Below are 23,746 nucleotides of genomic sequence, written 5' to 3'. Positions count from 1 at the left end.
ACCGATCTGCATAATTACCCCAAAATCACTTACAAAATACTATCGCCATGCATAGGAGAGGTATATATAAGTGACACACTTTGTTACCAGTTGTAAGAGAAAATATAATCTGAAAATTACAGGTATCACGCCATTCCAAACAAACTGTTTATCATTCCTACTGCTGCATGGCTATTTTATAAATCATGTTACACATTTTATTGTTCTTTATGTTTGGATAGGTGAGGGAAGTGTATTGCTAAAAACGTGAAGATAAAAGCACTAATATTGTTTTTGTGTGTATTAAGGAAAACGCTAAGTAAGTGCACCACAAGTAGAAGTTATTAGGTTTGAGCTAGCCAGGGTAACATCCACTGGATGGCTGGTGGTTTACCGCGCATTACAACAGAACCCAACCTGTTTATTGTCTGAGGGGAATTAATTAACCCTTACCCAGAAAGGTAGAAGGGCACTGGCTAGTATAGTGGCTAGAGATCGACTCCTAGCTGGAAGGTTTGTAGTCTCAGTCAAAACAGTAATAGTAGCAGCAAACATTTAAAGTTTTACGTTTCAATGTAGAGACAGAAACTTTGTTATGATAATTTTATATTAGGAAAACTATTCAGGTTGTTAACTCAAATACATCCATCACACAGCAGCCCTGACATCCAAAAAGAAGGATGCCTTATCATGAAATATCAATAACTCAGTTTGGCCATCAAATGTATCCATCAATTTATGTTCCCAACCCAATCTCCCATAATCACTGGGCAACAGCTACTGAACACTTCTAACAGATCAAGTAATCAATATCAGACATAAACTGGAATAGGATCTGGAGAAAGAACAATGCATCAGATCCAAGATGACTCCAGCGACGCCTCTTAGAGAACCAGTTCCCTGTACAATGATGAGCTGCCGTCATCAGCATAAACACGCTTCTCTTCCCAGTTTAGTCACTCAGCCCAGACGAAAACACTGCAGCGAAGCCCAACAAAGAATCCTAATGCAATGAACCAAAAATAAAATGAAATATATAAATATAAGTCATGAAAGGAGGGGGGGGGGGGGGGGGGGGGAGGTGGATGGTACCGCTGGGAGGTGGGGGAAGAGGAGGAGCAGAAGGAGGAGGAGATGGCGAGAAAGCAAGTCGGAGCAGGATGAATTTTAATTCTGGCGCTCAGCCAGCGTCTCAGAGGAAACAGTTTCTCCAGTTATGATGAAAAAGAAATAATAGCATAAAGGAGACAGAGACAGACGGGGAGAGAAAGATAGAGGGAGAGATTGAGGTGCGTGTGGTGGGGGGCAGAGGGAGAAGGAAAGACAGAGACAGAGACAGAGACACAGACACAGACAGAGAGATAGACAGAGACAGAGACAGACAGAGACAGAGAAAGAGCGAGAGAGAAGGAGACAGAGACAGAGAGATAGACAGAGAGATAGACAGAGAAGGAGAAGGAGAGAGAGAGAGACAGAGAGATAGACAGAGAAGGAGAAGGAGAGAGAGAGAGAAAGAGAGAGAGATAGACAGAGAAGGAGAAGGAGAGAGAGAGAGAGAGAGAGAGAGAGAGAGAGAAGAGAGAGAGAGAGAGAGAGAGAGAGAGAGAGAGAGAGAGAGAGAGATGAGAGAGAGAGAGAGAGAGAGAGAGAGAGAGAGAGAGAGAGAGAGAGAGAGAGGAGAGAGAGAGAGAGAGAGAGAGAGAGAGAGAGAGAGAGAGAGAGAGAGAGAGAGAGAGAGAGAGAGAGAGAGAGAGAGAGAGAGAGAGAGAGAGATACAGCGACAGAGACTCACAGGGAGGGAAGAGAGAAGGAGGAAGAGTGAAAAAAAAAAAAAAGTATGTCATCCAAAATAGAGATAGTGCTGCGCGACGTAGAGACAGAAAACGAGAGATAGAAAGCACAGGCAGACGAGAGATCAGGTGGATATAAAGCCCCCACTCCTCACCCCCCCTCCACAACAGACAGCCCTACTTTAGAGGTTTTAAGAAGCGCGAGCTGAAAATGGTGAACAGCGGCCGGCTCTGTTGGACTGAAGGAACCGAAACGAGCATATGATGCAAAAATATTAAGCCACCATTATTACTGGGGGCAGCTTAGTGGTGGGCCGTACAGGGAACGCCAGCATCACAACTTGGTGTTTAGGAGAATTTAGCACCCAACCAAGTGGAGGGCTCTTCTGCTTAAACCAGAAGAACTTCTTTGTTGACACTTAGCATTTTGTTTCCACTGTTCCACTGTTTACATTGACAACCAGCCAGATAAGGTCTTAAAGAACAACCGCTCCTCATTAATAAAGAAGGAGCTGTGTGCGTACATCTAACAGCACAACGTACTCAAACGGCGGTCAGGGTAGTGCAGCCGCCAAAGGTTCAGGGTTCGATCGTGCAACCACATAAGTCTGAGTCATCTTTGAGGCAGATGCCCTAACCCCATACCCAGTATCTTCAAATGGAAGGAAACAGCCAAATCCCCTTTTCAGTTGAAAACGCTTCTGTTTTGGTCTCATGTCATTTTTGTGAACGTTTCTATGACTATTTTGACTCAAATGTGTAAAGTTCTTAAATGGGGGAAATCTTCTGCGAAATAAGCTACTTCCGGGTAAAAATGCTTTTCCGGAGTGGTTGTTTTCTATTGGCTGAACACTTGTTCAAGCGAGTATGAAAGGGTTTTGAGAGCTGCTGACAACGCCACTCCAACCTGTTCCTATTGAGCCTAATATGTCTTTTTCTTCTAAAAACTTTTTTCTGAAACTGTCTTGACTCTTTAGATCTCATTTTGTCACCCGTAGGAGGAATTTCCCCTGCTAGAGGTGGCTATTCCTCTGAATTCACTGCAAGTAGTTCTGAAATAACGTCGGAAATGACTCAATACTAAACTGACTGGCTACATAGACTTTGTTACTACATTGACTTAGGCCTAAAAAAAAAAATTGTTTGATTCCGGTTTCCGACCGAACCTGTCAATTTATGTGCGACCCAAATTATTATATATTTATATATATTATTATTTATTTTTTTGATGCAAACTATAATTACGTTTTGGTACAGCACCTCTTCATTCTGTACAAGGATGAGCGAATTTTCTCGTTTTTAAATGAAAACAACCTACCTATCATTCGCTGCCGCTGGAAAAAATAAAATAAAAAAATAAAATAAATTCCCTACCTACCCATGACCTCAACTGACAACCAACAGGAACCAAACTTTTTTTTTTTTTAGACCTTAGCTACTAGATAGACGCGACTACTACATAGAACCATAGAAGGGAAACCAGCAGAGGTTAATGTGGCTATTAGATGGCACAACCACATGGTATGAGCATTGAAATGTTTAAATTAAATCTCCTAACTTCATTCATCGACTAGTGCATATGCTTCTGTAAATCACAGCCATCCCATCCATAACAGTACTTCTACTACTACTACTACTGTACACGTAATTTAAATCATAGATTATCCTGTGGGGTCTATCTATGTAGTTCATTCTTGCATTACTGTACCATAACGTGTTGTGTTGATTATCTGTGACCAATAATCACGAACAAAATGATGTTTGTTACCCAATCAAATGTGCCTCGTTAAAAAATGTTTATCGGAAAGTAATGAGATGCTAGAGCTTGCGCTGTGACCTCCAACATTCCCAGCACAGCATTGAGTAGCATCAGACAAAAAGTCCTGATGTAGGGGCTGTCTCGAGTGACTGGGATTATCACGTTGTATACAAAACCTTGAATAGTAATAGCATCGGCATTAAACATTTGGTAAACATCAACAGCTGCCAACACAACATGAAGGCCCGACACAGGCTGAGGCAGTCTGAGGGCAACACTTCTATCTGGATGAATAAGCCCTGATAAAATCAAAACACACAGACAGCTCTAAGGCGCTGGTTGAACTACCTCCTAGCTTGTGAGGCTGTTGGTATCTCTGGTGTCTGGACAGCTGGTTTTCAGATTCAAAATATGAATCTTTACAAATCAAGACATTTGTCCACAATAAGCGATACACACAAATGCATTAATTAAAAGAGTCCAAAATGCATAAGGCATACTGTATTAAGGGACTCATTCAATTACCCATAAGGAGTTTATAAACCTTTGGAGGATAAAAATCATGCACGAACATTGAGTTTAATTCACGCTGAATGAAAACTCAACAGCCCTGACAAACGCACTAAACAACACAAGCTAGTGAATTAAACTGAAGCACGTGTTCTCTGTAACACAAACACGTAGCAACACATTTTCTGAACACAATACCCATAGCATCAGAAGCAGTACACTTCCCGCAATCAGCATACACACACACACACATCAAGCATCACACACACATAATCACCGATATCCCCAGTCCACCTAGCAGAATGAGGGAAGACCAATACGCCTCTGTGATCGGGCCGACCCAGAGCTCCCAGTTCTCCTCCACTCTCACCCAATCGCCTCCTCCACCTACGCTACGACCTTCACCTCTGCACGCAAACCCCCCTGCCCCACACGCGCCGCCCACACACACACACACACACACACACACACACACACACACACACACACACACACACACACACACAGTTTCGGGAAATCAGACAAGTCCTCCCCAGCCTTTACCGTGAAGATGCGGCGGCCGGTGCGGTCGAACGTGACGCAGTAGACGGAGGAGAGGTGTCCCAGGATCCTCTTGTGCATCTTCATGTGCTGGTAGACCGCCGTGGGCAGCAGCTGCCGCAAGCGGTACGAGCCGTTCAGCCGACGCCCATGACCCGTCTCCACTGGTCGTCGGAAAAAAATAAAAAAGATAAAAACGTATGCATACCGGTGAGAAAAATACACGCGAGTACTTTTCTATCCCATTCTTAAGTACTGAGACGCAGCAATGCCCCTAGCACTGTCTATAGTACTGTTGTCCTACATAAGCAGAGAGGCGGAGGCATAAACATAACAGGCATGAACACAAAGAGGAATCACCCAGCCAGGGTAGAACGCCGGTCGTTCTTTTGCCAGGCGATCTACGGGCTTCACGTGCTAGATGTGGCTGACTTCATGATGACTTGTGCAAACTTCAAACCTGCTGTGGCTAATCTATCAAACAAATAGAAAAAGTATCCAAATCCCGGATTAACAGCCTGGCTTGCCACAGCACGAACCAGCGGGATACTACAACATTACCCCCTGTTCACGCTGTGTCCCTGCGGTAACACCGACATTCCTGTTTACTATGCCTAACGGTTACTTACAGGGAACGTATGTACATGCCATTAGGAAGCAGCCAACGGCAAGGCCTCTTACATAAGGGTGACTACAGACACGTTGCAGAGATAGGGCATCGCACCCAGTGCCTTAGAGATGGAGGCTGACATGAACCATTGGCGCTTCCTCCAAAGACATGCGTTCGCATGCCCTACCTTTGCTACACCTCGTCTCTAGTGTACACAGCTATTTTTCATCCCTCATTGACCCTCACAGCAGCTGTAGATACGACTTGATTCGTACAGAGGGCCAGCCAAAGAGAGCACGACCTGACGACCCCAAAAACGCTCCCTCCCTCCTGCATTTTCTCTGCCACTGAGAAGGGCGACGATCACACATCTGTGATTGATACGCGAGATCAATTCGGTCCCGCGAGAATCAATTATTGGTCCTAAACGACACCCTCGACACCGTCTCATACACAGGCAGGCAACGTGGACTGAAAAATATATTTTCAGTGCACACTGCTTCACTCAGTAATAATGGACACGGCAAATTCTAACATAAGACACTCTAATAAGCGCCCGGAAGTAAGGGCTTTGATATCCGTGATTATAACACGAGGGCGTGTGTTATTACCAATGTTAGGAGGGCTCCCGTAGATGACGGGCGGCTCTGGGGGGCGTCCACAGTGTAGCGCCGCCAGCGCCGATCCCTTCCACACCACATGCTTGCAGCCTGCAGGGGAAGCACAAACCCCCCCACACACACGCACACAATTTAACATAAACCCACAAATGGATGCCGTGTGGAACTTGGCATCACTTGGATGAATGGTCTGTGCAGTGAATGCAAGGGTAAGCACTCGCATTATCTGCGCTGTGTGTGTGTGTGTGTGTGTGTGTGTGTGTATGTGTATGTGTATGTGTATGTGTATGTGTGTGTGTGTGTGTGTACTGTAGCAAGCCAAACGCCAGAGGGGGAATTTCACTGTTCATTTTCTGCCCGTGTTCAAGTGTGTATGGAGGAATATATTTGGAACGAGTCAGCTTACGTTCATGTGCACTTGTGGATGAGTGTGTGGTTGTGTGTTTCATTATTAACCATATAGACAGGGATGTGTCCAAATGTATGTGTGTGTGTGTGCGTGCGCATGCAATTTTCTGAACCTTTGTGTTTGCGTGCGTGTTTTGTGCCACTGGGTACATTTGTCTTCCTGTGAGTTTATAGCTGTGACTGTAGGTATCTCTCTGTGTGTGTGTGTGTGTGTGTGTGTGTGTGTGTGTGTGTGTGTGTGTGTGTGTGTGTGTGTGTGTGTGTGTGTGTGTGTGTGTGTGTGTGTGTGTGTGTGTGTGTGTGTGTGTGTGTGTGTATTTGCTCATGCATGCGTGAATCCTTCTGAATGTACTGTAGATAAATATAACAGCATGGCGGCGCTCACTCTTGCTGGTGCGGAGGAGGTTCTGCCTCCCGGCCCCCAGCAGGCTGTGGAGGCCGGGCACGCTGGCGGGCACCTCGCCCTCCAGCAGGGGACACACCCTGGAGCACACCTGGAGCAGGTGGTCCGGGCCCACATGCCTGTGTATCTTCACCTGTGTACACACACACACACACATGCATCAACACAAACAGAAACACACCCACACACACACCCACACACACACACACACACACAGTGGTTACACTCAGAGCAGCAGGCTCTGCAGGAGTGCTTAGGATGCGGTGCGTGTGCCCTTGGAACGCACCGCCTCATCCCAGCCCGCTCCAGAGATGTTGCGCTCTGACGCCGGCCACGGTCCCACTCCCCATTAAAAGTTATTGATTAAAAAAAACGCTCTCTCAGAGATCCACGCCGTGCAATGCATACCCATGTCGCTCTGAGCTTTTCTGAAAAAATTATCCCATTAAAAAGAATAAGAATTTTCTCTAACAATTTCTATCTTTTTTTTACGGTAAAATGTGTGAAATGTATAGAGGTGAATTGGTTGCAATGATAGTCAATTTTTCTCTTAAGAGTTTGTTTTTATAGCCAAGCTGAAGGGGATGATAATTATTGTTTATATAGAGCATGTATACTTCTGATAATAGTGTTTGTTAAGCAACATCTTAACATCTCAGCAGGAGCCAGACACACTGCTGCATTTCAGAAATTGTGTACATTAGTGGTTTGTTATTACAGAATCATAAAACTACCCTCTCAAATATCTATTCCTTCTTCCCTGTGCTCCTTTAAAAAACGAGGACCTTTAGGTCCAACGTTTTGAATCATGCACACATTGTATTATTGTTGGCCTTATAAGCATATCTATTTAAACTGTCATTGTTTATGCTTTCGTGTGATTTTCTATTTTAGAAAAAGGATATGCATACATGAAGTGCTTGAAGGATAGAGATAAACGCATTACAATACAATCCACTATTGGAAAAATAAGAACGGCCAAATATCTAAATCATGAAAGTCAATCCACATAAAACAGATGTCGAGGAATGATTGTTTGTAATAATGTCACGATTCTATTGTCTCATTTGCAACATGGGTACTGTAATGTTTAACATACCCCTTCCCCCTCATTTGCTCATATAAAATTGACACACCTAGAAATCCCCACTGCTAGATTCACACACTACACGACTACACACGCACAATTAGTGACCCCTTAATTGCCTCCTAGCGGGCTCGCCTGGCTGAGGAAAATGCATTTGTTAAAGCCATGCTTGCATACGAGCGTGCACTGCTTAAAAGGCACACACCCACTTGCTCCGGCGCACGAGGCTCCAGCAGTCCGAAACACATGCACCAAGGAAATGTGGAAACGATCAAAAAGCCAACATTGCTGAAACATTTCAATCCCCAGACACTGACCCACTCCTGCAACTCCCTGCTCCTCCACCTCCTCATAGCTATTTCAATTGTATTTGATTTAGCCATGTTGTCCTCATGCATTGCTCATAGAAATAATACTAACATAATAACGAGCTAATAAGGAACTACGTGGGGTGTAATTGAATGTCATGCCATTAACGAAAATAGATTGGTGGTTATGTCTAGGCTACCCAATTAACGTTTTCATGTGAAAATGCACCCATGATTAAATCATTAAAACGACCATGAACCTATAGTCTTATTGTCTCGTTTAAATATATGTTGCTCTAAAAATATTGCAGCAATAGCCAACTAAATTACACCGAGTTCCTTGGGTATCTTAAAAAATAAACAAGATAAAAAAATATATAACATCGAATTAATTAACATTAATTATCATAATAATCCAATATTGTTAACCGTGTTAATTGCTCTATCTATTTTACGTTGGGTGTGATGACACCGTTCGTTGCTCCAATAACAGTCCACCCAAAAAAACATCGCCTCCCCTTCATTTAACACGACACCATCCACCGCTGACAAACGCCACAACAGCACGCCGTCAAACGCTTCCAAACACAACCACTCCTTTTGTCTCATAATTAAGATCACGTCGCATTTTAATAGACAAGCGACCGAGAGAGAGAGGCAGTATCCACCACGGACAGCCACAGCACGGCGCGTCATCACGAGCCTCGCTCCGGAGGGGGGCCGAGAGAGTGTGTGGGGGGGGGGGGGGAGCAGGAAGATTAAAACACACAGCCACACATTCTGAATCATCTCTTAACCTATAGATTAACATCCACAACATCACTCCCCAGTTCATGATAGGACGGGATAAGGGATCTGTGTACGGCGATGTCAAAGGAGACCCGAAAAACATAGGATTTTTTAATTTATTAAATAGGGCATAGGTCACTTTCATTTCGTTAAATAGCCAAAATATAAACTTTCAAAAACACAAGAAAACACCATGCACACTATTCGAGTCGATAACCATTGCGTACATATTTAACCCTACCACGATTAATTCCTTACACGCCCACATGCGAAAAAACAATCCTGGCACGAACACTATTTGCTGATAGGACAATTATCCCGCAAATTAATAAAACAAGTACAAGGTATAACTCCTATCTAACCTCGCATGTCCACATAAAGCGATTTCACTTCTCTTGCCGTAACGTGAACACACACACACACTCTCACTCTTGCCTCCATTCACACGCAAGCTCCAAGAGCTACAACCGCGATCCTAAACCCACTTGCATCCTCCTGCACCATCCTTTTATTGACGTACAGTTTAAAAAACCCAACTAAACTCGTGTTTAATTCCCCCCTCGTGTGTTTTCTACCCTCGTTCACACATCCCAGCTATTGCAGGACAAGAGCGCCTCCTCGCCCGAGCTGTGGCGCATGGTGTCCCTCCTCCGGATCGTCGCGCTCCTACACCACAACACTCATGACGTAGGCCTACCAACATTTCACACACACACATTTTCCAACAACTATTAAAGTCTTTTGGACCATGCATGTCCCCAAACTCCCAGAGAAGGGGGGACCACGAGAGTCAGGGTGCCGTGTCGTCGGTGGTCAATGGCACCCGATCTGGGCGCCAGCCCTGCCACCACTACAAGGTTGCTTTTGAGTGTGTTTCACCTGATTTAAAAATGCGGGAAATTCAATTTTTATTTTGCTCTCTACAAACTTTTTCTCTGTTATAGAGACTCGCTTACCAAATTTTCGTATGTCCCAGGGTGTTCCTGTCCTGTCCAGTCCAGCCTTTTGGGGAGCAGCTGGGGTGGGAAAATAGGCACGACCGTGTGGTTCAGTGCATGACTGTGTCAAGTAGTGTTTAAAAACATTAAATGGTATATCTGAATACAAATCACGTTATAAAGGACGGTGCGGAGAGACTCATCTCCCTCGTAGTGCTGACTGCTTACCTCCTTCTCCTCCACCTCCCTTATCAGGGTCTGAAAAAAGGGAAATAATACCAAATGAGGTGACCAGTACAATTTCGGATACGTTCTAAATTATACCAAAACACATAAACACAAACCTCGGCTGCGTTTTGACACGGTCCAGCTTCTAGAAATCGGGCTATTAGGAAGTACAGTTCTGGTTTGGGGGGGAGAGGACAGAAGCTGCGTTAGAGGAGGAGACCGAGCATATGAGGGGACATTAAACCATCCCGATGGCCCATTTCACCTTCTCCCTACTCACCAGAAGTCAATTGCGCGATGTATTTACTATCTGAATCCATTTTGCTGTTGTTTCGGGGGAGCTGGCAGAGCTGCGCCAGCCAATGTAGTGGGTCTAGGTGGCTGCCCTGTAGCTGTCACTGTTTATCCACCAGGAAGAGGCTTCCTCCATTCAGCTCCACTCACGGCCAAGCGCTCAGAAGCAGTTCCGGCTACGCGTGTATTCTTCCGCCCCGATGACAAATAGTACGGACTCTATTGCTCTACGGAGACATAATGTAGCCCATCCATACGGGCCGAATCGTCGAGCTATGGGAGAATGTGGTCTTTCTTGGGGTAAATTATCGACACGCTCAAGCCTGCTATCAAGTAATGTCGTTTCTATTTTACCCCACTCCCCTCCCCCTCAACGAAACAGCGCAAGCCATCTGCGCAGGAATACGAAGTGGTGTGCTTTACGCACACACACACACAAACACAAGAGGGGAGGTAGAAATGGCAACCTTCAAGGGTAGAGAAAATGTGGCATATTTCTTGATTGTAGCGAAGTGTCCATTATAACGATGACGATTGTTTGCTTTGCTTGTATTTATACGATAAACAATAACAAACGGGTGCAATCGGGCAACTTATTTACATTTAACACACTCGATGTAACCTCTCGGAACGTGGCTGCTCTGCTTAAGAAGCATTGCAAGCAAAGCGTTTGATCGCAAATCCTGTATTTGTGTGCATGCGTTCTTTATTTTCCTTTCCCTCGGTTATTATTCTGTCGTCGGCATGTAGCAAGATGTCCAACACACCCACTCGTTTGGTGGGTCGTCCATTTCTCCTCCAAATACTGCCTAGCAGTAAAATGGGGGAAGGGTTGGAGATGGGGAATGCAGTTTAATGAATAAAAACCGCGTGAGTTACAGGGATTCAGATTGAGTGGTATTTTGAGACATCAAGATACTATTTCAGTGACCCAATTTAAAAGCATAAGAATTAAATAGATCCTGAATTATATGTAAGCTTTTGGAACTTGTACATTCCGGCTGCAAATGGTTCAGACATAATAAAGATGAACTGCCTATTTGTTTACCCGTTACCTTAAAATGTCTTGTCATATTTAATTCCAAGATTTTGTATACTCTGTTTTACTTTCGTCCCTTTCAATCTCTTCATTGTAACAAAAACGTTGTGAGCAAATGTAATTATCTCCTCTCATTATCTCCACACTGTGGGCCTTCCTCATTTGCAAACTAACTGCTTTGTTGAGGGAACCTTTGAGATGGTGTTAGATTTTATTTTTAGGTAGATTTTACCTGACTTGGAACAAAGGCAGGCGCCAAAGGTCAAAAGGTGAATCAAAATCGCAGAAACTTCCCAGGCCCTGGCTGAACCAAACACTTTGGTCGCAGTTATAATTTTAATTATTGATGCTAAACTGTGTACATTAGAATAACGATAAACAACTTTAGGCCTACCAACCAAAGTCACCACTCCCAGACTAGAGTATCTTAAACTAAGACCATGTTTCATCCTTAAACTCAGATTACAACATTATGTGTGTGAATATAAAAATCTAAATATGTCAACATGGTCCCATGTAATAATGTTTGACCCTCATGAATGAAAGCAGGCAGTGATGTAGCTTAAATCGCCTGTCCTTGATTAAACATTTTGTCTCTAAACGCAGTATGCTGTCAATTCAGGATTAATTTTGGAGTTGAACACTGCAAGAATAACACAGCAGGGAATAGGCCTACACTGTAAAGAAGATAAAATCGAATTTTGTGTAAACTATTCACACCATAAGTGGGCATTGATACCTGTATACAACCCAAGACAAAACAGTATTGCATCAGTAGTGCAGTAGTGCATCATGCATCTTCATCAGTTTACCTTAGGATGTAGGTCAACCAGCTGCAGTCAGACCTGCTCTTCCAAATAATCCCTTGGCTTTTGTGTTCATGAAAGGATGCATTTGATTGATCATTAAAAATAACAAAAACAACCAAACATTTGTACAAACCCCATGTCCCAACAGGATTGGACAGATGTGTATTCACAGATATTGCTCAATAAGCCAACTATTATGGTGGATCCTATAGGGTTTGCTTGTTTGTTATCCTGGCATTCCTAATATATTATATACTGTCTTTGAAAGATAAATGAATCCAGAAGGACGCCTTTCAACATGAGTTTGAATGAATGCAATGTGTAATAAGTTGTTCAAATGGCTATACCCGTGGAACTACACTGCTATGAATTACTGATTGTATTCCCTATTCATATGTAAGCATAATAAATACATATCAATGCATTTATTGAATTACATGGCCATAGAGCTAGGCTGAACATCCAAACACCAGCACTATTTGATGTTTCCACCGCTCCAACGAACCCTCCTGTCGCCACACTGTTGCTGTCGTTCATTACCACAAGGAGGCAACCTTGTCTACTTTCCCAACACAGGGCCCAAAGGTGAAAGGTGAAACGGGCGACCAGAGAGAGGTGGTGGTAATGGAGACCATCCGATCACGGTCTGCCTGTCAGCCACGTTTCAATATACATTGATGGGGATCACGTTTATGCGTGTAAAAGGTTGGTTGGTTGATGGGAGGAGGCTGCTGCGTCGCTAAAACACCAGAAAGGAATCTCTTTTAGCAACATAGAGCAATGTACGCGCCGGACGTACACGTTGGTGTGTACAGCAAAGGCTAGTGGCTGAATGTGGGCAGTACGAGTAGCTCATGCGGCGATAGCATTAGTAACCTTAATGTAGTTATACCTTATGGGCGGCCCCTCCAAGGGCCCTATGAATAATGAGCCCTCACGAGTCCCTGCTGCTAGCCAGGCGGGAACAACATTATTGACTAGACTTAAATACAGTAATAGTAGTAATTGTATAGAAGCCTGAATAATGTTTGAGTTATCGTTCATAAGTTAATGGTGTGATTAACGTGTATGCACAATTTCATACTTGACATTCGATCAAGTAGGGGATTGTGGCCAAACAGACCTTTTTGACAATTAAACAACAATCTAAGAGTCCTTTTCTTCCTCAAAAGTGTTTTCAAATTAAATAGTATCTAAGGTTTTTACACTATTGACAATGTTTTAATTTTAAAATGTGTCTTTCCAGGTACCATTGGCCCCATTATATATTTACATTGACTTTGGTTATTAATATAATTAACATAAAATTCACTTGCTCAGCGCTGTTCATATTTTCATTAGACAAAAACATTTAAAAGCGCCATGTATTTCCACTCTATTCCTTCCTTGTAGTCTTTCAAAACCTTAATCAACATGCAAAGATAAATTGACTGGTACCCCCTTAACAACTCAAAACCTCCTAAAAAAATTAATTGCCCCTCCCTCATTGGCCAATACATTTGAGTGACAGCGTAGACCCCCCTTACTGGCAGTTGCTGACCTTTCATTTCCTGACACAGCAATTCTATTTAACACTGCACCTCTCTCCCAAAGGCCTCCATACACACACACACACACACACACACACACACACACACACACACACACACACACACACGCACACACTGAAAAAGAGCATTGCTTTGTGTGAGCTTGAAAAGTCACAAAAAACATGAAAACTTTTCAATGAACCTCCAACACCACGACATGCTCTTACTGTACATACATTCTGCTCACACTGTCACACAGCCTTCCGTTATGGCATCGAAAGCAAATCGATAATCTCACTTTACGAAATATGAATAAGAAAACCAGCCATTTTCTCCTAGATTTAGATTTTAGAATTTTTTTCAATAGATCAATCGATAAATAAACATCCACAAGCATAATGCATCCATATACAGAATAAGAAATGCACATTGACATCAACTTTATATTTTATTTCAAAATATTCTTTTCAACAGGATGAAAACTTAAGAGACCATAAGGTCCATTGGCAAATCTGACTTCCTAAACAGAAGCACCACTCATTATTGCTTTATCACTCTTCTCTATGACAAATGGATCTTTTCTCAAAATAAAAATAAAGAACAAATTAGGAACACACATGATGAGGACAGGAATCCACATTTTCAAAATAATTGCCCAAAAAGCATACATTATTACTATTATTGTTAGAATTACACTTGTAGTTATTCCAAAAGTTTCAAATGGTGCAGGTGTAAAGGTTTATTTTGTTTCATCTCATCTCATTGTTTCATCTCAAAACCGTTTTTTTTATACCAGTGTGAAACACATTTTGAGTTAACTAAAAAAACAAACACATTAATTTAGAAGACACTACGGTGTCGTTCAAAAAGTCCCTTAAGAAAATTCCTCTGTAAAACAGAAGTATGTGTATAAATATTAGACTATAATTATGACTGACCAATGCAAATGCTGCAACGATTCTTTAAATATTATATTCCCAATTATAATTATTTTGCAAAAGAGTAAGTGTTCCACCTCGCTAGCTAGCATAGCCAACAATGTCAGTTGCCGTCTATAGAAAGATTGGGATGCTGGAGCATGCACGGTTGTATACCTCTCCTCTTGGTACAAAAGGAGAGAATGGTTTTATTCAAGGTAGGTAGACATACAGAGGAATTTCCCTTTGGGTATACCCAAAGTCTCATGCAAGCGATTCAATCAAAAGAATGGCATTCTTCCGTGGAGATTCCCGGAAAAATGCTGCTCGACAGAAATCTGGGATTCCGGGGGCAAAGAAAAAAAAACGGAAAAACCTGAACGAAGGAGTGTGTACCAGGTGTAGACAGGGAATGGGAATTGCTGGTTTTCCATTTTTTACTAAAACGAGTCTAGAAAAAAATCATCTTACAAAATCCTCGGTAAAAAAAAGAAGAAGAGATGTTTTGCTGCCATCGAGTAGAAACCAAAGTGATCATCTAGGTAGGACAATCCCTCCCTTTCATTTACACCTTCTCTTCAGTAACGCTCTCGGCTTCTTCGGTTTCCTGGAACACAGAACATGATTTAGATCCCACACGAGGATAATCTGCCACAGGAACACGGCTCATAAGCCCACACTGGCGTCACGTCACACGCAGCCATAGCCAAACCTGAAAACAATCTGAACAATGTTTTTCTAATTTGGAGTTGAACACTTGATTTAAAGGATGGGTACTCCATATTTTGCAAAGTAGTCGCGTACTTTCTTGGCAAGATAATACGACAAAATATAACAAGTGTCTTCCAATTGAGAAACGGAGTCAGGAAAGTCATGAACTCTCAAGTCGGCCTTTCGACGTGTCACTGAAGACATCACCAAGGTGGATCGTTGCTAAAACTGTGTGGAAACAATTAGACTGTTTAAAAAACCTTTCTTGCAAAACAAATCAAAAGTCTTCAGGGCGACCCTGACATGCTGTGGCATGCAGAGGTCATGTGTGCTTGTAAACACCGTAGTACCAACAAGACTTCCTGGTCTTGGGTTAGGAAATGTTTAAACAAAGCTGGAAATCCTTTATTTCCCCAAATCTTGTGGATTGAGGCTGAGCACACAATAGATGGAACAAATGATGATTTCTCAAATAATGGTTGCTCAACATCCATTTCCAATGATCTAAAAAGCTCTCTGTATGTTACAAAGTGCTCACAGAGAGGGCAAGATGGATACAATTATCATGAAGAACCATTGTTGTTAATGAATTTTAGGTATAGGTCCAAAAGCTGTTCCTCCCATCTGGTAGGAACTGGTATCTATTATATGTCAACAACATTAAATGTCAAATATGTTTCACTTAATCAACACCCATTATTATTTGTCTCTCTACGGCAAACAGTGCCGTAGATGCACACCACACAAACCTTTTCTCAATTAGTACTTGGTTAAAGTCAGCAGTAGACCCTAATGAGTTAGTGTGGAAGCGCACACGCATTAAGTGGATTAGCACACACGCGCACACACGCCGCACCATACCCTGGACTCGAACAGTCTCGCTCTGACCCCTCACTGACATCATGGAGGAAGCCCTGGTTCTGGTGAAAGTCACACTTACACTGGGACGACACACATAGATCTGTGTGTGTGTGTGTGTGTGTGTGTGTGTGTGTGTGTGTGTGTGTGTGTGTGTGTGTGTGTGTGTGTGTGTGTGTGTGTGTGTGTGTGTGTGTGTGTGTGTGTGTGTGTGTGTGTGTGTGTTTGCGTGAGTGTGTGTGCACATGCACATGCATTGTGTGGGAAAAGACATGAGAAAGAAAGCAGAGAAGAGTGAGAGAGATCATTGAATGGATGACAGGAACACTGATTTTAATCTGAAGGTTAGAATGAAGTCACTGAGAAACGGGTATGGGCGGAGTCCAGCCGTGTAAGACGTTTGCAACATTTAAACTATTTATTCAATTAAAAAGGATATACATATAAAACGCACAGCTTGCATCTCATCTCTAAACTCACAGGTCTATTCAATCCAAGAAATCCATCTCCTACCTCATTCTTGACCTGTCCGTTCTGGGCAACTCCAGCATCGGTTTTGCCCTTGGCTACTGCTTTCTTTGCCTTCCCTACTGGTTTCTCTTCAACAGGGTTAGGGTTAGGCTTCTGTACAGAGATAGGGTGTGTGTGGGGGTGGGAGGGGGGGGGGGGTGATGTAGATTACAGGTGTAAACAATTATTTCTGGGTTGAAACTTGTTGTGATAACAGATAAAGTGCAAAGCCTTCTCACCTGTCCAAAAACAGTGTTACTTAGTGTTGTTAGTTGCTTTGAAATTGATGTCTGCTATTTATGTGTGTGTGTGTGTGTGTGTGTGTGTGTGTGTGTGTGTGTGTGTGTGTGTGTGTGTGTGTGTGTGTGTGTGTGTGTGTGTGTGTGTGTGTGTGTGTGTGTGTGTGTGTGTGTGCATGTATGTCTGTGTTTCACATGGGTCTACCATTACAATGTACATTCATAGTTTTAAGGCAAAACTTGAAATTCAATGTTGATTCACAAAACCTTGTAGAGTTTATATGAGTTACCTTGACGATGGCCTTTTCTGCCTTCTTTGGCTTCACTTCAGGCCTGGGTGCAACAGGTTTCTGCAGGTGAAGCATGCCTGGTTAACGTCATAATATTACGCAACTTTTTCCTACTAGTCAATGCTAAGGTAAATATTGTCTGTCATGTTTCATTGATTTTCTACTTTGCTTTCAACTTCTGTTAAAAAAAAATTCAGAGCCGTTTCAGAGCTAGTTTAGCTTAGTTTTTTAAAATTCTTGATTTGATTGATTTTTTGTAATATGGGGTATTCGTTAGGGGCGAGATTGTAAACGTCACAAACACATTTTTGGAGCAACTCAATAAAAGGTTTGGCTTAAACTGACACAGCTAAAATATTGGTAGATTTAAAATCCATCCAAAATACTATTAATAATTAATAGTAATAATACATTCATAATAGTATGCCTAAAGGAAGACCATTATGAATGAAATACATAGACAAAGGCGAAAAACTAAAGACATTTTATTTATAATTTTGAAACAATTTTGTTGATTTTGTAAACACACAATACCTTTTTTAGTCTTTGAAAAAAAATTTTTGTTATCAGTTAATGAAAATGTTTTTTCACATGTAGTTAAGTTTTTGTAGTTTTTGTTTTGTTTTGTTCATGATTACCAAAGTGAATACTCCTTCAGGGGAACACTTGGCCTGTATTTTACCCTAATCTACATGTTAAATATCTGTGAGGTATGTGTGTCTTTCTCCCTATATAATGTGGTTGATTGGTCAGCAGAATCAATTACCAGATTGATTCCGCTGACCGCTGACAAATTAAAAACTATGTGACTTCATGTGTTTCCACACAACAAAAGTACGACCTAGTGTCCAACCCTACTGTTCAATACTATGAAGCAGGTAGAGACTGTGAACATTGTCGCTATTGCCTGTTATATCGATGTTGTTATAAGTAATATGAATATAATTATGCCAGCCTTGTCATTTAAGTGGATCTGCTCTCATTATCTCTCAATAATGATTTTAAAATACAGCTTCTCAAAAAAAGCTGTTGACCCTATTGGCCTGAGGTCAATGTTCTGTCGCTATGGGCCATTGATCAATTATGTGATAATTCCTTATCTCTGTGTGTTTATGTATGTATGTATGTATGTATTTATGTGTGTGTGTGTGTGTGTGTGTGTGTGTGTGTGTGTGTGTGTGTGTGTGTGTGTGTGTGTGTGTGTGTGTGTGCGTTTGTGTGTGTCATACTATTGTGTGGTTAAGAGATTTCTGCAATGACTACAATTGCATTGTCTATTTTGCTTAAAATTGGCATCAAATGATTTCTTATTGACTGCCTTTTATTTTCTTTGTTGTTTCTATATACCGCCATTGTTAGTTGTAACATTACTACTATTGTTTCTTCTTGCACTTCCGAGTGCTACTTACAGTAATACAACATGAGTAGTGAGACAAGAAAGGACTAAACAAAATCTTCACAGCATGTGCATAGATTCGACACAGGTATACATTCAAACATTCTTCCAGCATGCACCGATCGACAGTGATAAACAGACAAAAGACCAAACAGACAAAAGACCCAAACAGATAAAAGACAAAAAAACTGAAGCAGAGGTACAAGACATGACATTACCCATCAAGCAGAGCTGCGCAACAACTAATTAATAACACACCAAAAACGATTTCCTGTGACGGTCGTACAACCGTTTACACAAGATAATGATTAAAATAAATATTGATTTGTGAATTATCAGGAAAATGTCCATAAACCTCCTCCGTTCATGTATTCATGTTCAATTCAACTTCTAAACCAAAACGTTGCACTGAAACATGGATAACACACAATTGTGAAGGATGTTGGCATTGGGCGATGTGGGAGTGTACACATTAATAAGTGTGCAGCTCTGCTATGACAGACCAACACAAATATAAGGGACAGAGACAACCTAGAAAAGACATGCATACGGCCCTTGGACACACCCCTCTGGGAAAGTTTTGAACGTGAACGACCCGATTCACTCGTTTTTTTTTTTAATTCCGGGGTCGTCACATTGACCCGAGAGCAAGGGATTCAAATGTCCCCCGAAAGACTGAGTCCAAGGGGTGTCCCAGGGAGGAGAGAGATACGCGGATGAGAGGAAAGAGAAAGAGAGAGGGGTGAAGACAGAGCGGGAGAATCCAACTCACCACTGACAGTCTCTCTGACCTTCTGGTCGGCTACCGCAACAAGGGATGAGCAAGGAGGAGGGAGAGAGACAGAAGAGAGAGACAGGCAGAGAGAGATATCAGATGTACCTTTAGGGTCCATTTTCAGGATCATATATGCGCTTGTGTTTCTGCTTCATAGCTGGAGATGGAGTGTCCTTCTCACTCGATTCGACTTAGCAGTGGGTGTGCTTATTGTCACACACACACACACACACATTGGAGACACGCCGTATTCACACACAAACACACTTTTTTGCAAAAGAAAACACATCAAAACACTTCAAAAACACACACAGCAGCCGCACACCCTGGCGCTCCAAAGTGTGAACCACTTACCTCTTGCTTTGTGACTTTGGAGGACTCCTTCTCCTCAGGAGTATCCGACTGAAGAGACACATCAACATCATATCAACATATTTATATAAATATATATATTTATCTATATATAACTGCCACGTATGGGACGGATTAAAAAATGTTGCAAGGGGCAATAGTGTGTGTGTGTGTGTGTGTGTGTGTGTGTGTGTGTGTGTGTGTGTGTGTGTGTGTGTGTGTGTGTGTGTGTGTGTGTGTGTGTGTGTGTGTGTTTGTGTGTGTGTCTGTGTGAACGCTTGTGTGTGTGTGTATACCTTTGCGTGTATCTGAATGTTGTCTGACTTTTTTGTTTGCAGTATGTGTGTCATTAATTAAGCCTTGGGCCTTTGCAAATGTTGGCCAACAAATATCATGTTACAAACTGGTCTTGTGTTATTACAAAATCATCCATTATATGTTGTATTTTCCTTTCTTTACTAAAAAGAAAAGTGAAGCTATTTGTAAAATGTTGTATATTTGTGAAGTAAGTAAATATGTTTTTAAATATGCTATAGCAGTGGTACAACATAACTTCAACACAATATTATATTATTTTAGATTAGTATTAAGAGTGTGTGTGTGTGTGTGTGTGTGTGTGTGTGTGTGTGTGTGTGTGTGTGTGTGTGTGTGTGTGTGTGTGTGTGTGTGTGTGTGTGTGTGTGTGTGTGTGTGTGCGCACATTTGTGTGCGTGTGTGTCAGTCCCTCAGTATGTTATTAACACAAATCTTCTTGGAGCAAGCAGGTGATTTGCTTAAGAATACTTAATGGGTAGGATGGCTACCCATTAAGATGTCTAGGAGCTCAACAAGATTGTCCACACACAAGAAGAAATATTGAAAAAAAAGTCAGTTTAGCCTGCACGTTTCCCGTGCGCATCATTTGCATGGCAACGACCTCCGCCCCAAATCCCACTCCTCCCCTCTCTGTCCTCAAAAGCACGACTCTAGGCACGGCTGCAAACAATAGCAATTTCAGATGCTAGAGAGGCCAGTTGCCGAGCATACATATGGACACAAAGCACTACACTACGGCGCGCAAAGGCTGTTTAGTTAGCGCCGCGGACCCCCTTTCACAGCTGCATTGTCTATTATCCCTTCTTTCTTTGCTTTTTTTGGATATGGATTCGCTCCATCGGCTCGTGTGTGTGTGTGTGTGTGTGTGTGTGTGTGTGTGTGTGTGTGTGTGTGTGTGTGTGTGTGTGTGTGTGTGTGTGTGTGTGTGTGTGTGTGTGTGTGCGCGCGTGTGCGCGCGCGCATATGTGTGTGTGTGTGTTTGGTATGTGTGTGTGTGTGTGTGTGTGTGGCGGGGTTTGCTGCCTACCATTTGTCATCATCATCACAGACGGAATAGGAAAAGAGGTGGCGTTTGCGTTTGGTGTTGGATTACACATTCTTGCCATGGGAACGTCTTAAGCACTGTTCATTTATCATAATCATAGGTTGCTTGCTACCGGTGCGCAATTCACAAGCTGCTCTTATTCGGCGAGACCCGGTCGTGTTTGTCGGTTCCCGTGCGCGAGGTGGAGAGGGAAGAGGAGATATATAAAAAAAGAAAAAACGACGACCAAATCGGCCATTGAAAAGTATACATTAATCTTACAGTAGGCTCCACATGGGGCAGGATAAGATATATGAGGTGTGTGGGGGGCGGGGGGGAAATCAATGTTAAAGGAATTTGTCATCGGTAGAGGTTTGCACCTTGCCGTTTGTAAACGTCGATTTCGAAAGTTTGGCATCACCTCACCTGCTCATCGTCGTCACAGTATCGCGCACCGCTATTTGGTCAAATCCTAGTGAATAAACTAAACTGTGCTACTTGAGAATTAACACCAAAATGCTACTTACCCTTCTTTTAGGCATTTTTGTTAGTGGACAACGTTCCTCGCAGACGAATGAGAAGGTAAACCGGAGATCCAATGGCTCAGTTTGAACTACCTCGAAATACAGGATCAATATCTAAGCACCTTCGATAATATGTAAATGATATGCACTCCCCTAAACTGTGAAACTCGCCCGGCTATAGGCCGGAGCGGTCACAAGCGTACCCTGTAGCGACTTGTGATTGGTTCACGCTCCCTGTATGTAAATACCATCGTCGCGTTGATTGGTCGAGACTTCGGAGAGGGCTTCATGAGGACTCAGCGATTGGTTACGCGCTTTGTGTACGCAAATCTAAGCTGGAGGTCGAATGAGACACAAGCGGATGGAAGAGCGGACGGGTCTCTCGCTGGATCTGGGTAGCCTACTGGTGTTGTGTTGGAGGACATGATCGAAAAGAAAGAATGCTCTAAAAACACAAAAGCCTGCTGCTCTGCTTTACATATAGCTCTAATGGAAACTTCATTAGCAACCGTCACGTTCAGTAACCTAGGGCTCGAGAACATTATCATTTCTGGATCTTTTTTTTCCGGCAAATCACGCGTTTGACCGTCACGTTGTCATTTTTAAATAGGGATTGTCAATGAGGGCTGTAATAGGTCACCCATCCGTTTGTCGGTTAACAGGAACATTTGGATTCCATCTAGACCGAGGCGACTATGTCTAGATGGAATCTACAATGGTGCAAAGTCGAAGCACCTGCTAGTTTAATCCGATTTAAAGAACTGTATGTATCTTTGAAGTGCATCATAGTTTGCTGACTGCATGAAACATGTAATATCATGTAATATCATCATCTATAAATAATAATAGTGCATGACAACTTCATCAGTCTTAATTAGTGGTATTGCTGTACATTGTGAACGCAGGGCCATGAGTAGGACCCATTTGAATTTTTTTTTGTGGGCCTGTGAAGTTTAGATGATGTTTTATCATATCTGATGACAAATTGTTATAAGCTCAAATGACTCTGTTTATATATATATATATATATATATATATATATATATATATATATATATATATATACTCTAATATTCAATAAAAGTAGTGTATGTGCCATTCACTACTTTTATTTATTATTTGAGTGAGCTGGTTCATATTATAATTCTAATAAGGGCTAATATGAAAACCCAATTGATCATGACAGTTGCCAATCAATACAAAGTTTATCAAATGTCTGTTTTGTTGATATTCCTCTGTTCCCCTTTTATCGACAAACATCTTTAACTCCACTCCAATAGAATTGAAACAGTGGGGAGGTGGTCGAAATGTAATTTTGTCATTTGTCATACTTGAACCATTTTTAAGTCAAAATCTTAAACGGTTTCACCTCATGGAATAAACAAATGGTTAATAGCAAGGCCTGTCATCCCAAAATACGCTTACAACCAAAGGTAAGGTACCTTAAGCGTATAGGCAATCAATCGCCCACCATTAAAGGCATCTTAACCTGCATCACATCCATGCTAAAAAACAGACAATCATCACTGCACACATCACAATATAGGCATTATTTCAACAATTCAACAAAGGTTTCCCCCTTGTGACATCACAATGGAGAGTCAAAGAGCCCGCAAAGACAAGGCTTTTTTGCCCCCAATACAGAGGCCTGCTTTTTTCACCCAGAACACACACGAGTATGAAACACTCAACACAGTTCCCACATAGACCCACACAGTGCACTGTCAGCTTAAATGGCATGGAGGAAAAACAAAGAGACACAGACACATAGAAATATACACAGACACACGCACACACACCTAATAACAAACACACATACAGGGCCAAATGCACACGTACATGCACACACATGCACACATACAGAGAAGCATGCATCCACAGCACACATAAAGAGATTCACACACGTGCAATGACACTGGGAAAAACGACACACACATGAGGAAATTCACAACAACGTTAGCACACTAACATGATCATAGAAAGAGAAATATAGATGTTGCACACAGAGGAGCCACATACGCACAAGCTTTACCAGTGCTGCACACACTTTACCTCTATTTACAAAATATGTGTTTTACTCAGTGACAGATGTTTAGTGTGTCTCTAAATGCAAGTGTCTGTTTAATAAATAGGATCCTCGTTGAAAAATTCGATTTTTTTGTCCTTTATCAACTAACCTTTAAAGCCTTTTAAATT

The 23,746-nt window shown here is 42.2% G+C and overlaps 2 protein-coding genes across 3 annotated transcripts in view; both read right to left on the bottom strand.

The window, feature by feature from the left end:
- phip (pleckstrin homology domain interacting protein) overlaps positions 1 to 10,657 on the bottom strand; it is a 41,287-nt gene extending 30,630 nt beyond the window's left edge. The window contains exons 1-7 of the mRNA XM_056581896.1: positions 10,250 to 10,657; positions 10,086 to 10,144; positions 9,970 to 9,999; positions 9,760 to 9,819; positions 6,602 to 6,752; positions 5,800 to 5,898; positions 4,582 to 4,742 (exon numbers count right to left, since the gene is read on the bottom strand). Of these exons, the coding sequence (XP_056437871.1) occupies positions 4,582 to 4,742; positions 5,800 to 5,898; positions 6,602 to 6,752; positions 9,760 to 9,819; positions 9,970 to 9,999; positions 10,086 to 10,144; positions 10,250 to 10,289 (600 nt within the window). The 5' untranslated portion in view covers positions 10,290 to 10,657. The remainder of the gene's footprint in view (positions 1 to 4,581; positions 4,743 to 5,799; positions 5,899 to 6,601; positions 6,753 to 9,759; positions 9,820 to 9,969; positions 10,000 to 10,085; positions 10,145 to 10,249) is intronic.
- Positions 10,658 to 14,050: 3,393 nt separating this feature from the next.
- On the bottom strand, positions 14,051 to 21,685 carry hmgn3 (high mobility group nucleosomal binding domain 3). 2 transcript variants are annotated; one of them, XM_056581742.1, is made up of 6 exons: positions 21,554 to 21,682; positions 19,691 to 19,738; positions 19,334 to 19,363; positions 17,166 to 17,225; positions 16,640 to 16,750; positions 14,052 to 15,164 (listed from the first exon to the last, which is right to left on the bottom strand). In XM_056581742.1, exons 1-6 carry the CDS (start codon positions 21,566 to 21,568, stop codon positions 15,123 to 15,125), a joined length of 306 nt encoding a protein of 101 aa, XP_056437717.1. In that variant the 5' UTR covers positions 21,569 to 21,682; the 3' UTR covers positions 14,052 to 15,122. The 2 variants fall into 2 exon arrangements, with proteins under 2 accessions (XP_056437719.1, XP_056437717.1); XM_056581744.1 differs by lacking the exon at positions 19,334 to 19,363 and having other exon boundaries at positions 14,051 to 15,164; positions 21,554 to 21,685.
- Between the last annotated feature and the right edge of the window lie 2,061 nt (positions 21,686 to 23,746).

The sequence above is a fragment of the Gadus chalcogrammus genome, chromosome 21 (genome assembly GCF_026213295.1).
Source record: "Gadus chalcogrammus isolate NIFS_2021 chromosome 21, NIFS_Gcha_1.0, whole genome shotgun sequence".
In the NCBI taxonomy this organism is placed as follows: domain Eukaryota; kingdom Metazoa; phylum Chordata; class Actinopteri; order Gadiformes; family Gadidae; genus Gadus; species Gadus chalcogrammus.
This window is presented reverse-complemented; position numbering and strand designations above follow the sequence as displayed.